This window comes from Balaenoptera physalus (assembly GCF_965194825.1).
Source record: "Balaenoptera physalus genome assembly, chromosome: 3".
NCBI classification, from domain to species: Eukaryota; Metazoa; Chordata; class Mammalia; order Artiodactyla; family Balaenopteridae; genus Balaenoptera; species Balaenoptera physalus.
This window is the reverse complement of record NC_138890.1, coordinates 30,072,493-30,099,875: the sequence shown is the minus strand read 5'-3', so window position 1 is coordinate 30,099,875 and position 27,383 is coordinate 30,072,493. Positions and strand designations below refer to the sequence as shown.

The 27,383-nt window shown below is 49.7% G+C and overlaps 2 protein-coding genes across 6 annotated transcripts in view; one reads left to right on the top strand and one right to left on the bottom strand.

The window, feature by feature from the left end:
- The window catches only part of LOC309658178 (uncharacterized protein), a gene marked incomplete at its 5' end in the record, with an annotated part of 80,515 nt that extends 59,004 nt beyond the window's left edge, over positions 1–21,511 (bottom strand). Inside the window, 3 exons of one of the 4 annotated variants that reach the window (XM_082456511.1) lie at positions 344–501; positions 8,831–19,455; positions 21,053–21,511. In XM_082456511.1, coding sequence (XP_082312637.1) covers positions 19,405–19,455; positions 21,053–21,511 — 510 coding nt within the window. In that variant the 3' untranslated portion in view covers positions 344–501; positions 8,831–19,404. Of the gene's footprint in view, positions 1–343; positions 502–8,830 lie in introns of all 4 variants that reach the window. The other 3 variants (XM_082456510.1, XM_082456508.1, XM_082456509.1) reach the window with 3 other exon arrangements.
- WWC1 (WW and C2 domain containing 1) overlaps positions 21,315–27,383 on the top strand; it is a 149,933-nt gene continuing 143,864 nt past the window's right edge. For both annotated transcript variants that reach the window (XR_014262048.1, XM_082456401.1), the window contains exon 1: positions 21,315–21,657. Coding sequence is in view for 1 of the 2 variants with exons in the window: in XM_082456401.1 (XP_082312527.1) it covers positions 21,539–21,657 (119 nt within the window). In the remaining variant the exon portion in view is untranslated. The remainder of the gene's footprint in view (positions 21,658–27,383) is intronic.

Here is a 27,383-nt window from a genome sequence, read left to right as displayed (position 1 = left end):
AATCCAGGAAGAGGAGGGGACTAGGTGTTGGTGAGTCCCAGCAGTCTCTGCCACATAACTCAGCATCTATGAGCCTCCCTTTCCTCACCCGTAAATGAGGGCTGATAAGAATGGGGCTGCTTTGATGATTAAATGAGGTTGCATATTTCACCGACACCTGGTGAGTCCCCAGTAAATGTTAGCGTTTATTATTTTTAAATCTTTGCTCCAAGCACGGATTTTCTAAAAGCGGAACTTGAGGCATGACCCGTTCATCGTGGGGGAGGATGGAGAAAACTTTCCCTCAAATCCCACTCCACCCTGCCCCCTCCCCCTCCCAGGCCCAGGGCACAGGAACTGGTACCTCGGTGTGAGAGGGCTGCTCACAGCCTCGAGGGCTTTTCAGAAAGTGTCGGAGGTCTCAGCAACGGGAAGTCTGGCTGTCTAAGAAGGCCATCCATTCAGTCATTCGTCCGCATTCCCAGTCACCGAACACACTGTTGTCCCGGGCACCATCAGAGGCTGGGAATACAAAGAGAAATAAAACCTGGTCCAACATCTCAGCGTCTAAGGTGTGGGGACCAACTCACAAGCCAATCCGCGGGACACGGCGAGCTCAATGCTGGCACAGGAATGATGCACAAACATGTGAAGCCAGGGGAGAGGACCACAAGTTCTGTCCACGAGCCTTGGAGCTGGGTACTCACAGGGAAGAGAATGCAGGGAGAGAAGGTGAGAGGGCTGCCAGGACTGGGAGCTGGGCACCCGCTGCAGGAGTGAGATGAAATACACAAGCCAACGGGGGAGAAGTTCAGAAAGCCCGGAGCAACGGCTACGTACTAGGATCCCCTGGGGAGCTTTACTGAGCATGCCCATAACCTCCGGGGCCCGGGACAATTAAATCAGGATCTCGAGGGGGAATGGACCCGTATGGGTAAGTTTGGAAACTCCCCAGGTGATGTGAATGTACAGCGTGGGCTGAGAAGCACTGATTGGAGCTTAACAGGAGGTACGTGGCCTGAGATGCGGATGTCGGAGTGAGGCAGGAACGAAAACCAGGCTAAGAAGCTGGACAACCTCTTGCAGGCCACGAGGAACCAGCATGGGGCTCTTGTACCCGGGGAGAAATGTGACTAAGAAGTCCTTCGATTAGCAAAGTGGAGAGAGGAAAGGAGCAGAGAGAACAGAGCCTGGGAGACGCGATAGCCCGCATGTAACAGCCCAGATGAGGACGGAGGCGCAGGATTAGGTTTAGGAGTGAGTAACCCCCTCAGAGTTGGGGACAGTGTCTGTACAGGGCAGTGCACCAAGGGAGGGTCCAGCCCCAGAAGCTCTGGGGGCGTCTCAGCAGCGGAAGTGCCATATACGCCGGCATTGCCTCTCCCCACCCCGACGCAGGTGAAAGGAGCAACGCCTCTGGAGAGGGCTTAAGGAGAAGTCTGACCTAGGCTTACCTTCAGGAATCCTCTGGTGGGCCCAAATCGGGACTTTGCGGAAAAGTGCTCGTCCACTTTGCTCACCGCCAAGCCCCACCGTCCATCCTGAGCCCTCCCTCCGACGCCCAAGCTAGCGCTCTGGCTGTGGGGCAGCCCTCGAAAAGCAAGTCTGCCCCCAGCTGGAGTCCTGCCAGAGACTGACTTCACCTGTTGCCCAAGCCCCACCTTCCTAAGCCGTGGCTTCCTCTGCTCCATGTTGGGCTTGCTGTTTGGCCACAAGGTGGCGGCCCTTCCCATGAAATCTTCCTGGAGCTGGGCCTGGGCGCCCCAGGCTGGTTTAGTGAAAATGTTGGGCAGCTCTGAGAGCCTGAGAAGCAAGAGAGCGCCAAGAGAGCCCTGGGCCCTGAAAAGAGGCCCCTGGAATTGGTTCCTGGAAGCAAGATTGCAAAGAATATTCGCCCTGACTGGAATAACAGCCAGACTGGATTCTGAGCCCAGCTCCATCATGCACTCCCTGGGTAGATGTCCATACAAACCTTCCCCTTCCTGAGCCCCCCTTTTCTCATGTGTAAAATAGAAGAAAAAAAAAATTTGCTTTATAGGGTTGTTGGAAAAGACTAACAAAAATAACAAATGCAGAGTGCTTGGCAAGTGCAAAATTGGGATTTAAAGTTTTATTTTTTTACTCCGAAGACTATAACCCAAAAATGCTCCACTATTTTCCTCTAACAGCAGTTTACCGTTTAAATTCCAACTTCTCCCCTTTCTAGCTAAGCCTGAGTTCTTTACCTAACCTCTGAAGCCTCAGCTTCCTCCCCTGTGAAACGCATACGATGATCCCATCTCACAGGGTTGCTGTAACAAACACCCAGTCTAGTGCCTGGCAAACTATGGCTATTAATCCACCACTAACTATTATTATTCTCCGCCTGTGAGGATGGAAAGGTGAGGCCTCTCTATTAATGGCTGGCTATTAATCCACCACTATTAATGGCTATTAATCCACCACTAACTATTAATCCACCACTATTAATGGCTATTAATCCACCACTAACTATTATTATTCTCCGCCTGTGAGGATGGAAGGTGAGGCCCCTCTCCCGAGATTGGCTGGACACAGCCCCAGTCCTGGAGCTTGACCTGTCAGATAGCAGAGGTCTCCAGCACCCACTCCATCCGTCCCCCACGTAAACTACGTAAAGCGATAGGCGTTTGCTCGGCTAGCAGACCCTGGGGCAGGAGGAGAGAAGAAGCAACGCCTGTACCCCAGTGGCCATCCTGCCAGAGAATGAAATAGGAGGCTCCTGCTGGGGTGCATCACCTGGGTTCTCAGTTATGAGGGTAATGGAGGTAGGACGTGACCACCTGGCACCTGGCCAGCTGCAGAGCCCTCCCCAGGGCTCCAGGGGCCCCCCGGCCTGAGCAGGACAGACCACACCTCTCCTTACCTCACCCCACCCACCTTTAGTCCTCCATGGGGGCGGCCACTTTCACGAAGCATTCCCCTCCGTCCTTTCCCCTTCCCGATTGCTCCTCTGTCCTTTCCGGTGGCTCTCCACCCATGTCCCCTTCCCCCTCTAAACCCAACGGCAGCAGCCGTGAAAGTTATCAAACCCTTTCACCCAAATTAATTGATTTTCTTTGAATTTTACACCCAATCAGTGAGACGGTCAGGAGCAGATGAGAAACTGAGGCTTAGAGAGAGGCAGTGACCAGAGGAAGTCACACAACACAACAGACCCTTCCTAGTGGCTGGAAATTCCCCTCCTCTTCTCCAGTCTCCTACCTTGTTATTTCCATCGCCAGGCCCCTCCCTCGACAACCCCTTATCTTACTGTTATCTCAGCCGGACACATGTGGATTTTATTCTAAGGCAGGAGCCACTGGCCAGAAGGATCCTGACCCACAGGCTGTAAGTCAACCAGACGCACATCTATCTGTAGGTGACTGGAGTGGAGAGGAGATGAGAAGAGGAACGCAGACTAGCTCTGTCCCCAGGCAGCATCTCTGTATTAATCAGGATGGTAAGTGACAGAATCCGGACACAGAGCAAACACTGGGAAGTCCAACGGCATGACTGACTTCAGACATGGTTGGATCCAGGGGCTCAAAGGATGTCTTTGCTCCACCTCCAGCTCCGCTTCCCTTGGGAAGTGGCTTTATTCCTAGATAGGTTTTCTCTACGTGTGGGAATGATGACTGCTGGCAGCCCTAAACCTACATCCTTGCAGCACCCATGGAAGCAGCAGAGAGACCCTCCCTCTAACTCACAGAAGACCTTGAATTGGCCCAAATCCCATCAGAACTCGGGGGCCATACCTTTTCAGCAACATGGATGCAGCTAGAGATTATTATACTAAGTGAAGTGAGTCAGAAAGAGACAAATACCATATGATATCACTTATATGTGGAATCTAAAATGCAACACAAATGAACCTATCTATGAAATAGAAACAGAATTACAGACATAGAGAATAGACTGGTGGTTGCCAAGGAGAAGGTGGGTGGGAGAGGGATAGATTGGGAGTTTGGGATTAGCAGATGCAAACTATTATATATAGGATGGATAAACAACAAGGTCCTACTGTATAGCATAGGGAGCTATATTCAATATCCTGTGATAAACCATAATGAAAAGAATATGAAAAAGAATATACATGTGGTTAACTAACTCACTTTGCTGTATAGCAGAAATTAACACAACATTGTAAATCAACTATACTTCAATAAAAAACAAAAAAAAAGAACTTGGGGGCCATAAAGAGAGGGAAACAGTGGTTCCCCCAGGAAAGATAACCGCCTAGACAAAAACGTGTTAGCTACTGATATATATCCACTGAAATCATGCATCTGTCCATTCTGTCAACAAAGAGTGCCTACACATCTTAGGTGCTCGGTTGACTAAGCCAAGTGCTGGGGATACAAGGATGAATAAACGCGGCCATCCAGGAGCAGTCTGGTGGGGAATACCAACCAGCAAATCAACAGTAGCAACGCAACACGGAAGTGCTGGGGTGAGAACCGCGCAAGGCATGACGGGAACACGGTGGGAGGAGCAGTTAATTCCGCTTTGATGGGGATTTGGAAGAAAGGACACAGACACGTGCACAAATAGTGCCCTGGGAAGATCCTCACTCCCTCCCTCCACACATGGGGAGCAGGACCGCCCCTCAGTGTCAACCACGTTCTGTCGGCAGAGGTCATTCTGCCCATGGGACCAGCCTCTGCTCTACCACAGGGGTTGTCCTTCTGGGCACCATGAACATTTGGGGTCAGGTGCCTCTGTCGTGGACTGTCCTGTGCGTGGTAGGATGTTTAGCAGCACCCCTGACCTTTGTGCACCAGCGCCCCCTGCCTGCATGTGACAACCCAAAATGTCTCCAGACATGGCCAACTGTCCTCTGGGGGGAAAAGCTGCCCTCAGTTGAGAACAGTTGCTCTAGTGCCTTCTCCCCCATCCCCTCCTCCCCCATCTCTCCTCCATCCCAGACTCCAGTCTTTGGAAGGGGGAAGCCTCCGTCCCCTGGTCAGGCAGGCTAGTTCCCCCTAAGGAGACATTTATCAGTACTCACCCATGTTCATCCAAGGGATGAACCCGCCTCTCCAGGCCAGGGGTTCCAGAACTAAAGACTGGGTCTCCACCCTGAGTCTCCTTCCGGGCTCCACCACCCAGGAGATACTACTCAGTAGCCGAGTTCATGTGCCAGGTGTGGAGGAGAGAACTGATTGCTCCCCACACCCCTCCCAGGTCCTCCCTCTGCTCCCCCAGACCCCCCTGAAGAGCTGCCCCTGCTGGGGGAAGGGGCGAGGGGGAGAGGCAGCGGCACTGGGCACTGCAGGCAGAATGGCTGCAGGTCGGTCTGAGCAAGGTGATCCAAAAGAGAAAGTGACAAGTGGAGAGGAGCCTGGGACCTCTCAAGGGCCTTCCTTTGGGACCTTTCGTTGCTGTGCGCGGGCTTTCTCTAGTTGCGGCGAGCGGGGGCTGCTCTACTTTGCGGTGCGTGGGCTTCTCACTGCGTTGGCTTCTCTTGTTGCAGAGCACGGCCTCTAGGCGCACAGGCTTCAGTAGCTGTGGCACGTGGGCTCAGTAGTTGTGGCTCGCGGGCTGTAAAGCACAGGCTCAGTAGTTGTGGCACACGGACTTAGTTGCTCCACGGCATGTGGAATCTTCCCGGACCAGGGCTTGAACCCATGTCCCCTGCATTGGCAGGCGGATTCTTAACCACTGCACCACCAGGGAAGCCCAGAAAAGGAACATCTTGATAGTGACTGATGATGCCCAGTGTTCTGTGGGCAGGGCTGGGCACGCAGCCATGGCATCCATAGCATTTCTAGAGAGAATGTGAGTTGACGTCCATCTGCGCCCAACCTGTAAGGCTTCAAGGGCAGCTTGGAGGAGGGGAGTTCTTCTCAGGAGCGCAAGTCTGTCAGGCTGTTTTCCTTCCTTTTTATTATCGTGGGAACCTCCACTGATTGGACATGTCCTGACTCTTGCAGCTCTGGGGGGTGTGCCGGGCATCCTGATGTCAGTGACAGTGGGGCGAGGAAAGAGAGGATGGGCCAGGGCAAGGCGTATCTTACTTAGTCCACCCGGGCGTGTACCACAGACTGTGTTTTTGAAGGATGGGGTGTAAAACACAGGCTCTGCCCCAGGTGCTATGTCCTGCATGTGTGTGTATGTCGAATTGCAACGCACATTGTGTGTTTGCCCGTGTGCAGGGGAGCATACGGTGTATGCCCAGGTGAGTACTGGTTTGTACACTCAAGCACGATTCCCAGTGCAAGCTATGTGGAAGAAGAACAAGTATGGCGGTGTTGGGTGTGTGCAAGACACACTGCAAGGGCATGGGAAGGACTGCGCAGGTGCAGAGATGCTGGGCGTGAACGAAGATATCACAGAGAGCGTGTGGAGGGGTGACCTGCACTGGGCGGGGAATGCACGGGGTACGACTTGTGGAAATGTGAGGACAATGGAAGGCTGTGTGTTCAGGAGCGGCAGTACTGATACTGCAGCAAGTGCTGAGGTGAGGTGCTCGTATCCATCCTCACTACACACTCACGCTTCTCCCTGTGCCAAGGGGAGGCGGGACGTTCCCACAGAGTCACACGCAGCGCAGGCTACATACTATGTATATAAAAGTACAGTAGAAAGGTCACTTTATCCTTCCTCCTTTGACCTTGTAGGATGGGACAATTGACAGTCTCTATGCCCGAGAGGCTATACAGTGAAATGGTTTTTAGCACAAACTTTGGAATCAGTGATTTGAGTTGGAACCCTGCTCTACCACGTACTTGCTACAAGCCTTCGACACATCTTAAACCTCCCTAAGACCCAGCTTCCTCATATGTGAAATGGGGGAAAATAGTGCTCCATGCCTCCTGTGGAGGTCATGAGAATTCACTGAGGTCCAGGGGTAAAGCACTTACACAGAGATGGAACAGTCCTACATGCTGGCTCTTGTTAACTACAGGATACGGAAGACAGCACTTAGCACCATCACAAAAATGCCCAAGGGACAGAGAACCTGGGCCCTGCCAAAGGCTCTGCTATCGTACCGAGGGCAGAAGCATTGCCGTGGGGCCCCTTTCCCCCTCATGGCAACCCCACCCCTGCTGGAAGCCCCTGCGTTATCCTGCAGGAGACCTGGCAGAGGGGAAGAACTGACGACCAGCACATAAAGAAATGAGATTCCTCTTCCGAGGCACATCTGTGGATGGGAAAGCATGGGGGAAACAGGATGGAGACCAAGTCGAAGCCGTCGGACACTCCAAGCTGGCTCAGGCCCTCAGAACAGAGGGAAGCAGGATAGCCCTTCCCTACCAACTGCAGGCCTCAGGGCCTCAGCCCCTGGCCCCTCCCTGCTGCTCCTGCACTCAGGGATATACTAGAACCCGCTCCCAAGACGGATACATGTCCTTCCCAGCCCCGTGTTCAGTGACATCACGCTGGTAGTTTGACATGAGCCATAGAAGGGATGTCTACACCATGGACATTGACAAATTTCCATGAGACTGGGGTGGGGTTGGTGGTGGGATACAAAAAAGAATAAAGATGTCAAAGAGCCATTAAGAGGAGGAGAGAGAGGAGAAACCCAAGGGAGAAAAGCTTTCTCTCTTGACTTCAAAGATACGGGCACTTGGACACCCAGGGTCAAGAACTCAGGCCTGGCACCATTCTAAAATAAATAAACAATTCACTAATAATAATAACTGTGGTAGAAGCAGCAAGAGAACATTTTCTGTGTTCTTCCAAATTTTCAGGGTGTGTTTAACCAGTTCACAATATCACAGTTTGGACCATGATGTGGACCACCCCCTGTAGCTAGTGCAGATCCCTGCCTTTAGCTCCCAGGCATCGGTTCTCCCTGTGGCTGGGAACGCTGCCCGTGGACGCTTCATAAAGCCCCCGTCTGAACGGAGCTGCCCAGGGCAAGGTCACACCGCCTACCCTCCTTGGTGGGGGGGGGGAAGCCCACATCCAGGGACAGGTCCATAGAGGGCTACAAGGTCTGGCTGCTCACCTGGGTAAGCGACATCTCTGAAGGGTTGTCCCAGCTCCAGAGCTCCCAATGGGATTGGCTGAGGCCATTGCTGCTACAGCATTGCCGCCCAAGCTCCCCCTCTGCCCAATCCTGCATCCCTCACTCCCTCCTGAGTGCTGTTGCTGACACACTAAGAAACATCCTGCACTCAAATCTCCAGCCCAGAATCTTTTCCCCAGGGAACTCAACCTAAGACACCCCCTACCCATCTCCTTGTAAATAGACCACTGCCCAGGAGAACTAATGTCCAGTCCCATGTGGTTCTCTGCAGTGGGGGCGTGTGCGTGACTGTGGAAATGCCTGGGACCTGCAGAGCCAACGCAGGTGATTCCTCGGAAGAGGTGCCTCACCGTGTGTTTTGCTGGGGGATGGGGGAAGTAGGGGGAGAAGCATGATGGAGTGTGCATGTGTATGTTTGTGTGTGTGTGTGTGTGTGCGTGTGTGTGTGTGTATACATGTGTGAGCTGCTCTTCGTTTTCCAGGCCAGCACCCCTATTGAAGGGCACAGCACGGGGAGGGGAGACAAAAGAAAGCCACCTGCTTGTTGAGTTTAGCAGCACCCAGGAGCTCTGTGGCAATAGCCACCTGCCCTGCTGACTACACAGGGACCTAAGCGTGCAGGAACACGTGCCCTCTCTACATCCAGGCACAAAATGCACACTGCCCCAAACACACAGCCCACATTCCAGGTCCTGGTTCTTGGATGGAGATGGGAAGAACTCAGCCCAGCTCACCTTTAGTGCAAGAGGTGAAGCTGAAGAATCAGGCTCTGGGATCAGCTCCTGGTCACAGGTAAATCCTAGCCTCTGGCACATGTCACTCGCTTCTGCATAAGCCCATTCATTCATTCCCCCAAAGACTCGCTGCACTTACTGTTTGCCGTCTTGCTGGCTCAGAAGCTCCCTTCATGATGGGAGCCCCAGCTGACTCTTTTCAAGAGAATGCTGCATAGATGGAGAGCTTCTCCAGCACCTGGACGAAGGGGGTTCCTGGCCTCCCTGCCGACGAGAGGGCTCTGTTGGACAAACTGCAGGCAGTGGACCCCGTCCATGCTGATGGTTCCAGGCAGAGGCAGAACTTGCCCCCCGCCTTCCCCCATAATTCTCCTGCCCAATCCAGGCACTCACTGGTAGCCCATGGGTGAACCTTGCCCCTATTGAGGGGCAACCACGTTACTTGTTAACTTGCTGATTGGAAATGAGTTCCTCTTCAGCGGTGCTGGAGCTGAGCTAAGAATGAACACCTGTGGAAGGGAGGGCTTCTGAGTCCTTGTGCCCTTACAGTAACAGTCATACCATTCACTGTTTAGATTAATCTAGAACTTTACCAAGCACTCAGACGTGAGACCTCAGGTGCTGGTAGAATCTTCTGTGTTCCCAGGGGTGAGGGGTGGTTATGTTACACCAGCTACTCTGCAGCCTGGAATTTAATGTCAGGCAGGCCTGGGTGTGAATTCCCAGAGTTACTTACATTTTGAGGCTGGAGGTGGGACGTGCCAGCTCGATGCCTGGTACAGGGTACGTACTCAATCCACGGCCACTATCGATGCTATTATCACTGCTGTCCCCCAGAGAAGCCCCTGTTTACGAGGTGAGCCCCCTTGGAGGCTGTGTGTAGGGCAAACCCATCCTGTGTCTGTTCTCATGCCATCCTCTGGTCCCTGGCCCATGTCAGAGGGCTGGCCAATCTCTGAAGGCCCGTCCCACTGCCTTAAGAGCTGCCAAATGTGAGGGCTTCCCGGGCTGGACCTTACGTTTGATCACCAGGAAATGAAAACATAACGATACCAGGAGACTGAGGCCAGGAAATGCCTGCGAATCCCTGTTAATTTCACGCAGGTGCAAGTTTTCAGCCTCCCAGGCAACTTCAGTTATTGAGTTGGGTCGGGGGTGGACATCAGAGGGGCCGCAGCCCACTGGCAGCCGAGCTCTTAAAGGGACATCCAGGGAGCTGTCCCGGAAGATGAGCCAAAGAGTGTCTCCATCCTTCTTAATCTGGATCAGCTCAGACATGGCGACCCATGGTCACACCCAAACCCAGATTTCTTTTCCCTTATTTGGAATATGGTGGGCAAGTTTCTCCCCTACCTTAGCTTGTTTTCCTTTATAAAGACTTTTACACTAAAAATGTTAAGCTATGTGAGATCTATCTAGAGCCCAGGCCATTCAGCTCACTAGGGGAGAGATGGATGTTTGCTGGGCTTTTTAGTTATAAAGCCGCTCAAATCTTAATATCAGAAGTTCATAGAGAGGAATTTAACAGATCATCTAAAGCAATTCAGTGCACATTGTTAGACAGCCTAGTAGTTGCTGCTGCTGCAGTTTAGCCAACATTTATCGAGGTGTATTCCACGCCATCTCATCTCAGAGATGAGAGTTGAATAAAACATAAAATACAGTTCCTTTTTTAAAAAAATTATTTACTGATTTTCAACAATATTGCCACGTTTGCATTCTCTTCGTCCCTCCCTCCCTCCCTCCCTCCGAAATGCTCAAATGGTTCCTGAACCATGTGAAGTAAGTTGTAGACATCGTGACACTTCACCCCTAAATGTTTCAGCTTCTATCTCCTGAGAACAAGGATTATTCTCCTGCAATAACTACAATACCACCGTCACTCCTGAGATAGTTAACACCAACATGATAACATTGTCTAAAATGCATTCCGTATTCCCTTTTACCGGAGTGTCCCAGGAATGTTCTTTGTGGCTTGCTTTTTTTAAAGCAATCTAGGATATACTCATGGCTCATGCACTGCATTTGGCTTCTTCCTAATGTTTTGATAGATGTAAAGAAAGAGACAGAGCTCTCAAAGACTTTTGAGAAAGAAACTTCAGATTCAAAATAAAAAGACAAATCCTTCCATAAGGACACTTGGATGCTGCATAATTCTCATTCCTCACCACAGATGGGCAAATTATTTCTTAGAGGGGCATATGGACTCCTAATTATTCCAACAGTTGAATGCCATCTGGTCCCTACGAGCAGGAAAAGTGGTTACGAGGTGGTGTCAGGGAATCTTAGGCCCTGATCAGGGTTTAGCCCATGTTCTCTAACGCAAATCCAGGTCAATCTGGGCGGGGTCTGTTCTGGGTACTGGAAATGTGGGAAAGATGAAAAACATCTTTCCCGGTGCTCGGGACTTCCCTGGTGGTCCAGTGGTTAAGACTCCGTGCTCCCAATGCAGGCGGCCCAGGTTCGATCCCTGGTCAGAGAAATAGATCTGGCATGCGCAACTAAAGATCTTGCATGCTGCAACTAAGACCCAGCACAGCCAAATAAATAAATATTAAAAAACAAAAAAACATCCTGCTCTCACAGGGTTTATGGTCTAGTTGGGGAAGGGAAAAACAACAATGAGAGAGAGAGAAAGAGAGAGAAATAGGGAAATCAAATGATGGGGCTGGATTCCTAAAGGGTATAATAGATGGAGGAACATGCAACTCAACCTTGGACGGTGGAGAAGAGGTCCCATCTAAGCTACAAGCTGAAGAAGGAGAATTCGCCAGCTGAAGACAGAAGAGGGGTATCCTTGACAGGAGAAATAGGCTGTGTGAATGCCCAGAGGTGAGAAGAGGTGACCCAGGGCAAGTCACATACACAAGCTCAATTGTGTGGTGTGAGGGAACAAGGCAAGAAATTGAGGCTCTGGGGGCGGGAGGGGGACATGAGGGCCCCCGTAAACTGGGTCTTACAATACATGGTAAGGTGCTGGACTTTATCCTAAGACCAGTGAAGCACTATTGAGGGCCGGAACATGCCCAGATGTCCTGGCCCACTGTCTAGAATGATGGGGCAAGGGGGCAGAGGAAATGCAGTTGGGAAGCTGATAATGCAGGTGAGGAGTGGCCACAGCTAAGACAGTGAAAGTGGAGATGGAGAGAGGGGAACAGACAGATTTTGCATTTTTTCAAACTATTTTTTAAAATGGAAGTATACTTAATTTACAATGGTGTGCTAGTTTCAAGTGTACAGCAAAGTGATTCAGTTATACATACATATATTCTTTTTCAGATTCCTTTCCATTATAGGTTATTACAAAATATTGAATATAGTTCCCTGTGTATACAGTAGGTCCTTGTTGATTGTCTTTTTTTTTTTTAATTTTACTGAAGTAGAGTTGATTTACAATATTGTGTTAGTTTCAGGTGTAAAGTGATTCAGTCATACATATACATATATTCATTTTTTTAGATTCTTTTCCCATATAGGTTATCACAGAGATTACCTATGTTATATATAGAAGTGTGTATATGTTAATCCCATACTCCTAATTTATCCCTCCCCCCCACCCCTGCTATCCCCTTTGGTAACCATAAGTTAGTTTTCTACATCTGAGTCTATTTCTGTTTTGTAAATAAGTTCATTTGTATCATTTTTTTTAGATTCCACATATAAGTGATGTGACATTTGTCTTTCTCTGCCTGACTTACTTCACTCAATATGATAATCTCTATTACAGACGTAGAAAACAAATTTATGGTTACCAAGGAGTAAGGGGGGGAATAAATTGGGAGATTGGGATTGACATATACACATTACTATATATAAAATAGGTAACTAATAAGCACCTACTGTATATACAGCACAGTGAACTCTATTCAATACTCTGTAATGGCCAATATGGGGAAAGAATCTAAAAAAGAGTGGATATATGTATATGTATAACTGATTCACTTTGCTGTACACTTGAAACTAACACAACATTGTAAATTAACTATACTCCAATAAAACTTTTTTAAAAATATGATCATCTCTAGGTCCATCCATGTTGCTGCGAATAGCATTATTTCATTCTTTTTATGGCTAAGTAATAGTCCATTGTCTATATGTACCATATCTTCTTTATGCATTCCTCTGTCAATGGACACTTAGGTTGTTTCCATGTCTTGGCTATTATAGATAGTGCTGCTATGAACATTGGGGTGCATGTATCCTTTCAAATTAGAGTTTTCTCCAGATATATGCCCAGGAGTAGGATTGCTGGAGCATATGGTAGTTCTATTTTTAGTTTTTTAAGGAACCTCCACACTGTTTTCCATAGTCGCTGCACCAATTTACATATCCACCAACAGTGTAGGAGGGTTCCCTTTTCTCTACACCTTCTCCAGCATTTATTATTTGTAGAGTTTTTAATGATGGCCATCCTGACTGGTGTGAGGTGATAACAGACACATATTTTGGAGATAGGATCCAAGGCTTTTGTAGACAGAATGTACACAGGGAGTAAAGAAAAGTGAGAATCTAGGATGAGACCCAAGTCTCTGTAATTAAAATATTTTAAAACAGGGATGGGCAAATTAAAACCTGAGGGCCAGTGGCCTGTTTTGGAAATAAAGTTTTACTGGCACACAGCCACACCATTTGTTTACAGATTGTCCAGGGCTGCTTTTAGCTACAACCGAGGAGGTGTGTCGTTTTGACAGAGACTGACCATATGGCCTGCAAAGCCAAAGTATTTATTGCCTGGTTCTTTACAGAAAAAGCTTCCCATCCCCTGCTTTAGAAACATTGTATTCCAGAGATGCCTCAGGAAGAAAAAAGATATTTTAGTCAAATAAGTTTGGGCAATTCTGTATTCTATATTGTTTTCTTGGCTACTCACCACAGATGTAGGTACACTGAGAGCTCTGAGAAGTCCCACAGTAAAGAAATCTCTTTACTTTATTAAAGCCAACATTTCCCAGATGTATTTGCTCTCAGGCTATTTTTTAGTTTGACCCTGAGGAGTGTACCTGTGGACACTTGCTTTAGAAAGATGAGGAGGTATACTGGAGGGGTAAAGATTAGTGAGAGTACCAGTCATGAAATCGGTTAAGACACCCATTAAAATGACAACAATCAGACAAAAGGGTCTGGTCTAGGGCTCAGGTCAAACAAAAAGGAAGAGACATAAGGGAGGCTGTGAAGGCAGAATCCTCAGTTTAATATTAGATAACTTCAAGGAACATGAATGGAGATAGGAAGGCAGAGAGTGCAGGAGGAAAAGGAGGAGAGGCTGGCTTGAGGAAAAGTGAATTCCAGCTTAGACACACTGAGTTTTGTTGGCTCAGAGTAAGCAATGAACTTTTGCTTCCAGGAAGATGGAGTAGGCATACTTCTTCCTCTTCCTCCCACTAAGTAAAACAAGAACTTTGGACATTGTATATGAAACAAATATAAGAAGACTCTGAAAGTGCAGAAAGGAAGGCAGATGGCTAGGGACCTCAGGATCTGATGAATGGCACGGTGATGAGTTCTCTGGGTTTTCTTTTTGCCTCACATATCCCAGACTGAGTGCTGGAGAAACCCACAAACGCCAATGGTCCCAACAAAAAAAAAGTTCAACAAAAGCCTGCTCTCTCTAGCCAAGACCTAGCAAAGGGGTAGACTAGCAAATAAAACCTTTTAGACAATAACCACCCTACTCTAGCTAAATACCATGGAAAAAAAACTGTGGCCACACTTTCACCTACACAGGCAAAGGCCAAGTAGGGACCCTAAACTTCCACCCTCAAGAGACTGTGATGAGGGACTTCCCTGGTGGTCCAATGGTTAAGACTCCATGCTTCCACTGCAGGGGGGCACAGGTTCGATCCCTGGTTGGAGAACTAAGATCCCACATGCCGTGCGGTGAGGCCAAAAAATTAAAAAGAAAAAAAAAAAAAAAAAAAGAGGCTGTGATGAGGTGCCCCAACATTCCCCTGGGATGGTGTCAGAGAAGGCCAGTGAGCAGTGTGGACTGCTTCCCCCCACCCCAACCAGGTGTCAACAAGGCCAAGTGGGTACTTGGACTTTCACCTCCACCTGGCAATAATGAGGTATGCCCCCCGCCCCATTCCCCTGCTGGAAAGGTATCAGAGCAAACCAGCTAAAACTGGTTTACATAAGATCCAGAGTTTCAGAACATATAAAAATGTCCCGGTTTCAGTCAAAAATCATTCATCATACCAAGAACCAGGAAGATCTCAAACCGAGTGAAAAAAGATAGTCAATAGATGCCTTCCCAACAACAAAAAAAGAGATTTAGAATTATCTAACAAAGATTTTAGAGGAGCCATGATAAAAATGCTTCAATGAGCATTTATCAACACACTTGACAAAAATGGAGAAACAGAAAGCCTCGGCATGGAAACAAAATCTTAGCAAAGAAATCAATGACATAAAGGAGAACCAAATGGAAACATCTGAACTAAAAACAGAACATAACAACTGAAATGAAAAGCTCAGTGGATGGGTTCAAGAGCAGAATGGAAGGGACAGAGGAAAGAACTGTGAGCTAGAAGATAGAACAATAGAAACGAGCTAATCTGAACAACAGAGAGAACATAGGCTGAAAAAATTAAAAAATTAACAAGAGCCCCAGGGACCTGAAGGACTGTAAAGATGAGAGTCCCAGGAGGAGAGGAGAAAGAAGGTAGACTGAAAAAGGACTCAGAAATAATCGTTGAAAACTTCCCAACTTTGACAGGAATCATCAGACAACAGATTTAAGAAGCTAAGTAAATGCCAAAGAAGATAAACCCCCTCAAATCCACATCGAGACACATAACACCTTCTGAAAGTTAAAGATAGAGTAAGTAAAGTATCCAAACTTTCCTAGGCTGTCTTGGACATTTAGAGGCTTCTGCAGCTGAGGAACAGGGGCTGGGGAGCAGGGACTCTGTTTAGCCCAGATCAGGGTGTCAATGACAGTGCAGGAAGCCATGTGATTGGGGTCAGAGAACCTTGCAAGGTTTTAGGGCACCACCGCTTAGCTTGGATCCCTCCATAAAAACAACCTCCTACGGTTTACAGTGGAATGGAAACAGGGTTCTTTTGATGTGTTGAACACACCAAATCTTTGGGTCCTTTCTACCTGCTGTTCCCTTAGCCTAGAATGCCCGTTCTTTGCCTGTTCACATTGCTGGCTGCTTCAGGTTTCTGCTTAAATGTCAGTTTCTCAGAAGGGCCTCCTCCTCTGGGCCAGTCCCCACCCTAAGATATTTTGTCATAGCATGCTGTTTTCTTCTTGTTATCAATCCCAACATGCAAATATTTATTAATTTGTTGACTTGTATATCTCCCCTACTAAACTGTCCTTGCCCTGAGACGAGAAACAACCCTGTGTCCCGAGGGCTTGACCCATTGTCTGGTACAGTTGACAGACAAGAGTCTTGTTGAATAAATGAGTAAAGAGCTAAGGAGGTAAGGGACCACCTTTAAAAGAACCCCTGTGTTTCAGGGGCTGAGCTAGCACTTTACATACATCACCTCGTTTAGTTGTCACAAGTTGACAGTGAGGTGGGTATCCTCTCATTTCACAGATGAGAAAACTGAGGCTCAAAAGGGTACTGTCTCATACCCAAAGTCACACAGCAACCATGATGGAGAGCCCAATTTCACACACGGACTTTTTTTTTTCTGCCCGTGTATTTTCCACTACTCTACCCAGCCCCCATGTTAAGGCAAGTTATCTGGGTTTAAGCCCCAAACCTACACCCTTCTTGATAGCATCTTATAAAACTCACTCAGTTTGCACATCTAAAATTCTGAGAATGAGGCATCAAACCAGGAGCAGAGGACAGGTAAAGAGTATTTCACTCCACCAGTCTCTAAGCAGTTGGGTTGGAGTTTAATTTAAGTGCCTGGGTACCATGGAGATGCAAGCTCTATAAGTACCCAAGAGAGGCTTCTTTCAGCCAGCCCACTGCTTACTGTGCTTGCACCCCCTCCCCTGCTTCCCACCAGGGCTCCTCTTCTGCAGTTGGGGTAGATGTGGAGGAAAGCAGTGCTTTGCAGGAACTCCCTCCCTCTGGTCACACCCTTTCTTTCTCCTCCACACCCCGACTCTCGAAACTGAGATTTCATCTTTACCTCCTCCTTCAGTGCATAATTCATTTCCTCGTTGGTGAAAGACACAACAGCTCCCAGCCCCCAGTACACAGAGGCCTCTTGGATGGGAGAGTGGAAACCTCTCCTGCCAGTCCCAGGATAACCTCCTGTCCCGAGGAAATCCAGTTCGGTTAATGAATGGACCAGCAAGAAAAAGGAGGCATAGGGAGAAAAGTGCCCCTCCTTCCACAGAGACAGCTCAGCCTGTTAAATCCCCTGCTATCTAAGCCCCAGGTGGGTCTTGTTGACAGCATTGGTGGAGGTTGAGAACCAGGTTGGTCTATCTTCAGCTTGGAATTCAGAACCCACACCTCAACTCTGCCCTTTCATTGTAAACTCAGCTATAGCCTCAGCATGCCCTCTCCCACCTGCAACCACTCCAACAGATATGCATTCTGACTGAAAGCAGGAGTTCAAGACTAGTAGTCTCCTGGCTGCTCCTCCACCCCCTTCCAACCAGACTGTTTAGAACCTGAAGTTCCTTCTTCATTGGCATTCTAGATCCTACACTGCCATGAATTCAGGAGCAAAAAACCAGTTGGGAGGAGCTGAGTTGGATTCTTGGCTCTATTATTTACCATGTCACTATAGGAAAGTCACTTCGCCTCTTGAGTCTCAGTTTACACATCTGTAAAATGGGACTAATGAGAACCAGGGCAATGAGTCATTATTCATAGAAACTCCATCGATTTGTAAAATGAGTTGACTGTGCTAGACTTATTTCGATGTATTTTCAAGCTCTGTATTAAACACTGAGGACCCAGAGGTAAATAAGAAACCACCTCTTCTGTCTCAGCTCTCATATCACCAAGGTTTTCTGCACCCTAATTTTCCCTGGCTTAGGACATGGTTTCCCACCATTGAAAGAAAATAGTTCACGGGGGTTTCCCTGGTGGTGCAGGGGTTAAGAATCCGCCTGCCAATGCAGGGGACACGGATTCGAGCCCTGATCCGGGAAGATCCCACATGCCCTGGAGCAACTAAGCCTGTGCGCCACAACTACTGAAGCCCGTGCGCCTAGAGCCCGTGCTCCTCAACAAGAGAAGCCACCGCAATGAGAAGCCCGCGCACTGCAAGGAAGAGTAGCCCCCGCTCGTCGCAACTAGAGAAAGCCTGTGTGCAGCAACGAAGACCCAACGCAGCCAAAATAAATAAATTAAATAAATAAATTTATCAAAAAAAAAGAAAATAGTTCACGGGCCGAATTATGAACCACACATAATGCACAACTAAAGAAAGGGGACATTATCGGCTCAGTCACATAAACGTAACTGCATCCTCCAGGATGCGTGGGAGGCAAAGCATGATATAGGAAGGAACAGTCATGGAGTCGGAAGAAAAATCTCCGCAGAGGTTTCCACAGCCTCCATTTCCTTGAAGAATGTCGATGCTAACAGGAAAGTACTGCTGGCATATCTGTTCTTTTTTTTTTTTTTAAAGCTAATTTCTCCTCCTTACCATCTTCATGAAATATGTTACCCTGCCTCTCTGATTCTCTGAGACACGTGTGTGTTCTCCTTTGCTGCTGCGGTGGGGGAAACGATTTCAGTGGGTGTCTTTTAAAAAACAAGACAACCTGTTTTCAGGCTCAGGTGGGCGACCCGGTTGTGAAAGCAAACGAAGAAAGGCTTGTTCTGTGGTTACTTCTGCTCGGCCCCTACTCAGCTCCAGAGCAGCCAGATGCAGCCCCAGGAGGAAGGCCGGGAGAGGCTGGGCTTCTTGTCAGATTCCTGCAGTTCATTCACCTGTAGAATAATGTCCAATTTGCCCTATCACATGGCTGAGCCGGTTTTACCTTTAATCCCTTTCACGTTGGTCCTCAGCCTCGAAGAATGCCTAGGGATGATTCACCCACCATCACATGGGGCAGGCAGTCATCTGTTTCATTACCTCACCCTGCTTGCAGCTTCTGGGAGATAACCCAGGATTCTTCTGCCATGGGGAGGTGGGGGGCGGGGGTGGAGGTAAGGTGAACAGAGTAAGGCTTTAAGGAGTTGACTCCTGCTCTGGTCTCAATTTCCTGCTTCCCAGCCCAGGTCTAAAGATGTGCAGGAACAAGTCATGTGGAAATGCCAGGGCTTGGGCACCTGGGCTAAAAAGAAAGTTGGATTTGGTGGTCTAAAAGGGGTTTTCCCTTCACAACCAACATCAGCCAGTGCGAAGGCATGGTTGCAAAACAAGACAAAAAAATGAAAGCAGCAATTAGGAAGATTGTCACAAACAACCACACACAACTTTCAGGCAGGGAAAGGACATGGGCTTGTGTTTGGAACAGAAAATACTTCATCAGTTTCACAGGGGTGTACATGGTGCTCCAAATGTACCACAAGGAGGCCCCTGAGATGACAGCTTACTGTGGAGTGCCAAGCCCTCTACACTTCTCGTCTGTAGCCCTTACAACAAGCCCTACAGAGTCTATATTATTATGGTGACTTTCAGACCTAAGACTGGGACTTCAGTTAAGCAAGTTACTCAAGGTCACACAGCTAGAAAATAGGGAGGGTTTAAGACCCACACAGACTGGTTCCAGAGCTTTTGCTTCTCAGCCAAATAATTACGAAGCAACCATCAAAAGGGACAAGCATTCATAAGCATCTATGATATTCCAGATCCAGACCATGCATAGGTCCAGGAGTTGCAGAGTAACTAAAAAAAAAGAAAGAAAGAATAGGTTAATGGTGGAGAGCACGAGTACTGAAGTCAGGCCTAGGTTCACTTATTAGCTCTGTACCCCTGGTCAACAATATAGCATCTTGGAGCCTCAGTTTTCTCATCAGTGAAATGGGTATAATAAGTAGTATTCCTTATTCCAGAGTGGTGTTGTGACACTTACATGAGATCCTGCGTGTGAAGCACCTAGCACCATGTTGACTTTAATTTTGAGCTATTGCCCTCATCACTAATGGGAGGATTTTATACATAGTGAAGTTGAGGCCCAAGCAGAGGTAGTGTAGAGGGCTATGGGAATCTCCCCATAAAAGGAGGGGGAACTCCTACTTCTAGGTTTTCTGAGGCCAGTCTGAGGCCCACATTTCTGGACTTTTGTGCATGGCATCTATGGAATGAGGGAGGGAGGGTAAGGCCAAATACTGAGCCCATGAGTCTGGCCTTAAGAAGTAACTGGCTTTGCAGAAAGCATTTGGAGGTGAGGAGCTGCCATGGTGGGCCTTCTCTATCAAAAGAAGATGAGACCACAAACATGGGATTCTCCCCTTTGCTCAGCACACCCTGGCCCATACAACACAGAATGCTGGCTCCTCTGGGAGACTGTGGGGCTCAGACAAAAGGATACACCACACTGGGCTTCATTCTTCCAGTCCAGCTCCCCGCTATATATCCAGGGCAAAAAAAGGTTAAAGACACAGTCAGAAGCCATAGACAGCCAGTTGATCCTTAACTCAACTGTAATTAAGTAATTACAAATTTTTAATTTCTCAAGCAATATTGATTTTAAAAATTTCTTCTCATTTGTTTTCAACATGGAATTTTGCTTTGCTTGCTTTCTTCTTTTTCGTAACCCCCTTCCCCCAAAGCTATAACATATCAAATAGTATCACAGATGAGAACGCAGGTGAAGCTGCCTGGGACAGGTTAAGTATTCAATTTAATGAACAACAACAATGTCATTACTATTACTTTTACAGAGTGCTTCCCTGACACCCCCTGGAAGTCCTCCGGGGGCGAGGCGGGTGGGGTAGGTTGATAGCACTCCTAATTTTACGGTCCCGGGGAAAAGCCAGCTACATTTGCAAATACGAGGGGTGGGGGGATGGGTGAAACAACGTGAGGAGAAGAATAGAATAAGAGGGAGACAGATGGTGTGTGTGTTGGGGGAAGGGATCAGAGATCCTGGAAAACTTATGTTACCCGATTTGCAAGAATGTTTCCATTTAACCACTTCTTGCCTGACTCCTGATTCTACATGAGAGAAACGAGGAGTTGTAAGATTTGGTGCCACCTGTGCAAGAGCCTGAACATTCGGGGTGGAGAGAGCCAGGAGCGTTGGGAAGCAGAGGGAGAGCGGGTCGTGCTTTAGCCTCCTGGGGCGCCAGTCTGGGTCAGGGACCCAGGTAAGGGGCGGGCTCCCATTCCTCCGGCAGGAGCAGCCGGCGGTTGGGACTGTCCCACGAGGGGGCGCGTCTCGGGCCCTAGGACCCGCCCTCGCTGCGCTGGGCGCGGGGAGGGGACGCGGGAACCCTGGCGCCCGGTGCTCCGCCTCCCGTTTCCGGGGCAGCGCGGTTACCTGCACCGCCCGAGCCGCACCTGGCGGAGGCAGAAGTCGCAAGCCGAGCGGTCGCTGAACGGCGGAGCTGAGAGGAGGGACAGCACCCGGCTGGGGGGAAGAAGAGGCGGCGGCGGGCGGCGGCGTGGAGGCTGCAGGGCGCCGCGCGCCGCGGAGGAGGGCAGGCGGCAGCTGCGCTCGGCTCGCTCTGTCCCGCCGGCGGGGCGCGCACCCGGGCCCGCACCGCGCCGCTGCGGACGCACATGGCAGCGTGAGAGGCCGGCGGCGGGAGGAGCGGGCGGCGCCGGGCCGGGGCCGCAGGGCCGCATGGACAGCGCCGCCACCCCGGCCGGCCCTCACTAGGGCCCCCAGTCCGCGGGCGCCACTCCCCCGATCATGGTGCCTCGGCGGCCGCCCGAGCCGAAAAGAGCCGGCCGGAGCCGCTGAGCCGGGGGCCCCCGCGGCGGCCGGGAGCTGCATGGGGGAGCGCGGGCCGCGCTCGGGAAGATGCCCCGGCCGGAGCTGCCCCTGCCGGACGGCTGGGAGGAGGCGCACGACTTCGACGGCAAGGTCTACTACATAGACCACACGAGCCGCACCACCAGCTGGATCGACCCGCGGGACAGGTAGGACACCGAGAGGACCCCTCCTGCCCCACGGGCCACCAGCCGGGATTGTGCAGGGGATGCCGAGGAGCTCGGCGAGCCTCTTCGCTTTCCCGCACCCCACACGCTCCACCTTCATCCCCTTCTAGACCGCCGCTCCCGCCCGGGTGGGCTGCCGGGAGGAGGGGACGGCCAGTGAGTTGGCCCCGGCTGCCGCCACCGCCTTCCTCTGATGAGGACTCAGGCCCCAGCCGGCACCTGCCCGGAGTTTTGACCTTAAACTCTAGCCCCGCCCCCCGCCCCCCGCTTCCCCTTAGTTGGGTCGGGCGGGGGCTGGGGGAGCAACCTAGCCGAGTGATGCTGGGGCTTCCCGGGAAGGCCTTCCCCAGCACGGGGTGGGGGAGGAGGGGGGATGGGGAAGCAGCTGGTTTGGAGCGGGTGGCAGGCACCCAGGACTCAGTGGGAGACCGCTGGAGGAAGGACACTGCGTGCGTGCAGGGGAAGGCAGCCTGGAGTGTGGTTTTTGACAGGTGTCTCCGCGGCTCTGAGAGGAGCACGGGAGCAGTCTGGGGGCCTGGAGGCCGAGAGAGGGAAGGAAAGGAAGGAGCGGGGGAGGTCTGATCGGGGAGACCGGTTCTCCAGGAATCTCACGGCAACTTGGAAGCTGTTAGGATGTAGATGGAGGTGAGAGGCCTTCGCAAAGCCCTGCCCATCCCTCTTTCTCCTCCCTCCCTCTCTCTGGGGACCGCGGCTCCTCAGCCCTGCACCAGCGCGTCCTGACCTTGGTGGGCACCAGGCCGGCTGGAGCACCGGATTTGTTTTTGCTGAGGCAGGTGGAGTGTGAGATGGCTGGTGTGGCTCTTAGCTTCCAGACTTTCTCCTGCTTTTGACTGCTTGGCATTTCTTTGCACACACGCACCCCCTCCCCATGAATATCCTGGGGGGAGGGGAGGACCACCCTCTGGGACCGCTTTGTTGTGCTTTGCTGTCACCTCTGTGGTCAAAGTGCCTCAGGAATGTGGAATTTTCACCTGGTTGCTGTGACCTTGGGTGTCAGGTGCCTGTAAAGCAATGGAGGTGAATTGTTTGGATCCTTCATCCTGTGGGGTTGGGATGGAGGTTCCAGAAGTCCAGGATGGGGTGTGTAGTGAGGTGAAGGTTGAGAAAAAGCAGAAAGAAAATGTGAGCTGAGATTCCTCGTGGTTTCTGTGAGCACTTTGGTTCATTCATTCAACATTTACTAGGTGCCTCCTCTGTGTTCAGTACCATGCTGAATGTCTCATCAATTTAATCCGGAAGAGAAATTTTTAACGCTGGAGAGCGTCCCGTGAGCAAGCTGCTTTTACCTCTGAGCCTCAGTTTCCCTATTTGTCAGGCAAATGAGTTGCTTGGAAGGGAAGTAGTAATAGTGGAACTCTTTTTTTTTAATTTATTTATTTAATTTATTTTATTTTTGGCTGCGTTGGGTATTTGTTGCTGCGCTCGGGCTTTCTCTAGTTGGCGCGAGCGGGGGCTACTCTTCGTTGCGGTGCGTGTGGGCTTCTCATCGCAGTGGCTTCTCTTGTTGCAGAGCACGGGCTCTAGGCGCGCGGGCTTCAGTAGTTGTGGTGCGTGGGCTCAGTACTTGTGGCTCGTGGGCTCTAGAGCGCAGGCTCAGTAGTTGTGGCGCACAGGCTTAGTTGCTCCGTGGCATGTAGGATCTTCTCCGACCAGGGCTCGAACCCGTGTCCCCTGCATTGGCAGGCAGATTCTTAACCATTGCACCACCAGGGAAGCCCAACAGTGGAACTCTTCAAAGTTGGAAGGGACATAGAAGATCAAGGCCCAACTCCCACTTTCAAACGTGAGACAAACTTTGAGGCCTGGAGGTGCGATTTGCTTGTGTTTTGATCTTTCCACCCCTCTGCCTTATGCCGAGTCCTTTACTGGCTCTGAAGTTCTAACCTCCACACTTGTGGTCCTACTCACTTTCCTTCCCCATGCCCCCCTCAGGGTCAGTTGCCCCGGGGACTCTGTTGCTGTGTTGGTGAACTGGACAGTCCCTTGTCCTCTCCTAATACAGGCACAAGTTCGAGTTTCTGTGTCCTCCCGTATTTTAGGTCCCAGCAGCTACCGAGTCCAGTGTGCTGTTAGCAGTTGAATGTCGAGGACGCTGCTAACTCGTCCCAGGTCATGCATCTAGGAACTTCTCTGGGGTGCTGAGAGGATAACACAGCTGTAGAAGGCTTCTTAAACAACGGTCATTTTTTACCCTTGGAAGAGGGCAAGCAGTATCTGTGGGATACTGACTTGACTAGAGCATAATTTCCCAAATTTTAGTATTATGTGGACCACCTTTTTTGCTATATCCACCTGTTTTATTGCTTACTTAGTATGTGACTTTAAATCAACCCCATTTGAATTTTTTTTAGGCACTTTCATAAAGGGGAAACTAGTAACATCTATTGCCCCCAATACTAGGGAACCTTTAAAAATACAGTGGAGGGGAAAAACAACAGTGCCACTATATTTGAGTTCACTCCTGGGGCCTGTCCACAGCTCCAGCAACAGGGCTGTGCAGCCTGTGTTTTTAGGCAGATTGGCAGGCATTAAAAACATATTGGCACTTCATGGAGCTACTCACTCTCTCCGCCTTGTAGGCCACTGGTTTGAATGCTGCATCTTTGTATTGATATCTCCTGGTCATCCCACCTGCACCAGCCCGGGGTGGGGCCCCTGAGCTTGGGGTGCTGAGGGGTTCTGAGCTCACTGCGTGGTGAGCCAACTTTGAAAGTTTGGGGAAAGAGCTGAGCAGAGGGTATCCACTTCTGACTCCCTGGAATTCCCTCCTGCACACCCCAGAAGGGAGTTTTGCCTTCTCGTCCTACCTGTGTGGCCTCAGGCAAATCGCTTGACCTCTCTGAGGTGCAAGTGCTCCTTCGGTGAGAGAAGAAGGTTGATGAGGTGGTCTCTAAGCCCCCTGCCAGTTCTCAGATAGGATTTCACTGATTCGGGTTTGGCCTCGCCTTATCCCTCCTGACTCCGTGGCAGAATTGGGGGGGGGGGGCGGTAGGCAGGAGGGTGAGGGGGCTGAAAGGAGGAGGAGAAAATTTAACAAGGCTGAAAAGCGCCAGGCTTCTTTGGGGTGGTGAGGTTAGGGGAGAGAAATTCTGCCAAGGCAGTTACATCTCTGCAGCTGGTTAATGCTATGAAACAAAATATCACATAAAAAAATTAAAAAACAAAAAAGATTCTGCTCCTTGAGTGTGTGTGTGTGTGTGCGTGCGTGCACGCGCGCCCATTTGTCTTGGTTTTTTTCCTTATCTGAATCAAGGAGATACACCTGTCCATTCCCCTGAATTTAAAAGAAGTAAGTCAAACGGTCCTTCAGTCAGAAAAGTGATTTCTTAGCCGCAGAGAACAGAATAGCGTCTCGGGTTACCAAGCCTGAAGAATGTCCTGGCACATTCCTCTCTCTGGGCCTGAGCTGTTTTGTGTGCTGTCCGGCTTGGAGGCTGCTGGGGGTAGGGAATCCAGTTTTCAGCTTCCCCTTTCACCAGGGGGTTGGAAGAGCTGCGGGCAGCCTTGCCAACTCTCTCCCCTTCTCACCCAGGGGAAGACTGGGAGGCCGAAATTCCTGAGGACGGTTGTCCCAACAACCGGAGAGGGGCCAGTGGGCAGCTCGGGCCCTGCCTACTGGGCCAAAGGCTCCAACGGCACCACGGGCTCCTCCCGAGGCAAGGCTGGTCTGAGAAGGTGACAGGTCTGTGGGGAATCAGGTGCTGCAGATCGGGCCGCGGAGCAGCGTGCCTTTAGCAGAGTAACCCCGGGTGCTTCTGGGAGCTTCCAGCAAAGAGCCAGCATTCCGGGTATATTTAACTTAGAGGTATGCAACAACAAACACACTGATTGTTCTCCGGAGGAAGAATGGATTGTTGGAACTGGCCCTGCCGGGGAAGGTTCCTGAAGCCTAATTCCTGCTCATTGGGGGGTTTGTCTTCTGACCTTCTTCTTGGAACCACCTGGGAGCTCTGTGGGCACAGTTTCTGGGGCTGTGTGATCAGTGCTAGAGGTCCACGTGTCTGGGAGGCCATGTTGAGAGAACCCAGCAACTTCTCTCATGATTTGAGGGGGAATTTTTGCCAACGCTGTTATTTCAGGAATGATTCATAGTGTACGACGTTGGGTCTACAGCAGGCAAAAGATCTTAATCTCCTTCTGGTCACAGACCCTTATAAGAATCTGACAAAGGTTAAGGGTGTTTCCTGAAGAAAAGCATGAACACGGCTTTTGGCACATAATTTCAGGGAGTTTGTAGACCCCGGGTTCATAACCCCTGCCAGAGATTAACTTAAAAACTGTTCGTCACTACCTGTATGCCCTCCTGTTTAGCTAGGTAGGACATAATGATTGAGCATTTACTATATTCAGGTAGTCTGCTGCCAGAGATTTACATGGGTAACTTCTTTTAATCCCCCTAAATACCCTGGGAATAGGTTATCTGCCTGAGAAACCCGAGGCTCAGGGGGGCTGAGTTTGGGGAAAGCCACTCAGCTTCTGAGGAGCTGAGATGGGAATGCCAGGCATGCCGGCTCCAGAACCCAAATTTCTAACCACTCAGCTGGATGGAATCCGTTGCTGAATTAAGATCTCTGCTCCACTGCCTAAGGAATCTGGCCTTGGGGAATGGAGCCAGGACAGGCATGATTTCAGTTAACCTGCTGCCATTCTGGTGTGGCCAGGCCATGGTTATCCAGCGAGTGGTGTAGAAAATGGAAAGAGGTTGAGTCTTTGAATCCTGGCATCTTGGATCGGCTGCTTGCTGCCTGAGTGACCTTGGCAAGTTACATATTCTCTCTGAGCCTTGATTTTGTCTTCTCTAGGATGGGGTGATGCGCATAAGCTGTCAAGGGCCATTATGAGCATGAAATAAGTTAAATCACGTAGGGCAGCTGGCACAGAACCTAACATACAGGAGACACTTGGGAATGCCAAACCTTTTGACTTTTACTAGGAAGTACTTAGGAAATACTTAAGTCAAATGGAGACTGAGTCTCCATCCAGCTCTGTAGCAGTTTGCAGCTGGAATGGACCTTTCTGGTCATGTAATCCAGCCCTCTCATTTCACTGATGAAACAGACTCAGAGACTGGTGACTTGCCCAAGGTCACACAGCAAATGTCAACCTTGAGTCTCTAGTAGAGGTCTCCTTTCTTCTTTCTTTTATGTAAACTTTTCCCTAAAAATCAGACCCAGTTTCTTCTCATCCATGGTAATAATTTGAGAATATTTTATGCTTGTGGTTTATTCTTTGTAATCCTTTTTGACTATGCAGACCAGCAAGTTTCTTTCATAGCATTGCAATCATTTCTGAGTCGTGTCATAGGAATGTGTTATATGTTGACCAGTTAAAGTACCAGCAATTGCAAGTGCATTACTGTTTTTATAATCAATTTAAATAGATTTAAGGTTATTGTCGGACTAATGTCACTTTCCACCAATTTACATTCTGACAAGCTTTCTTAAGTGGGAATTATAACCAGCCTGCCAGGGAATTTACCCAAAGCCTCTATTCTCCATGCTTCTGCTTTTAATGATCCACTAATACCTTTAGCTTGGGCCTTTACAATTATTAGAGGGTTTTTCTTCTCCTTCCAAGGCTTGAATTTATGATCTACATATTTCATGGGAGTCTGCAATGCATGGGAATATCTTACGTCATTCATTAAGAAAGAAATAAGGTTAAAAAGCACTAGTCTAGCTGACAGG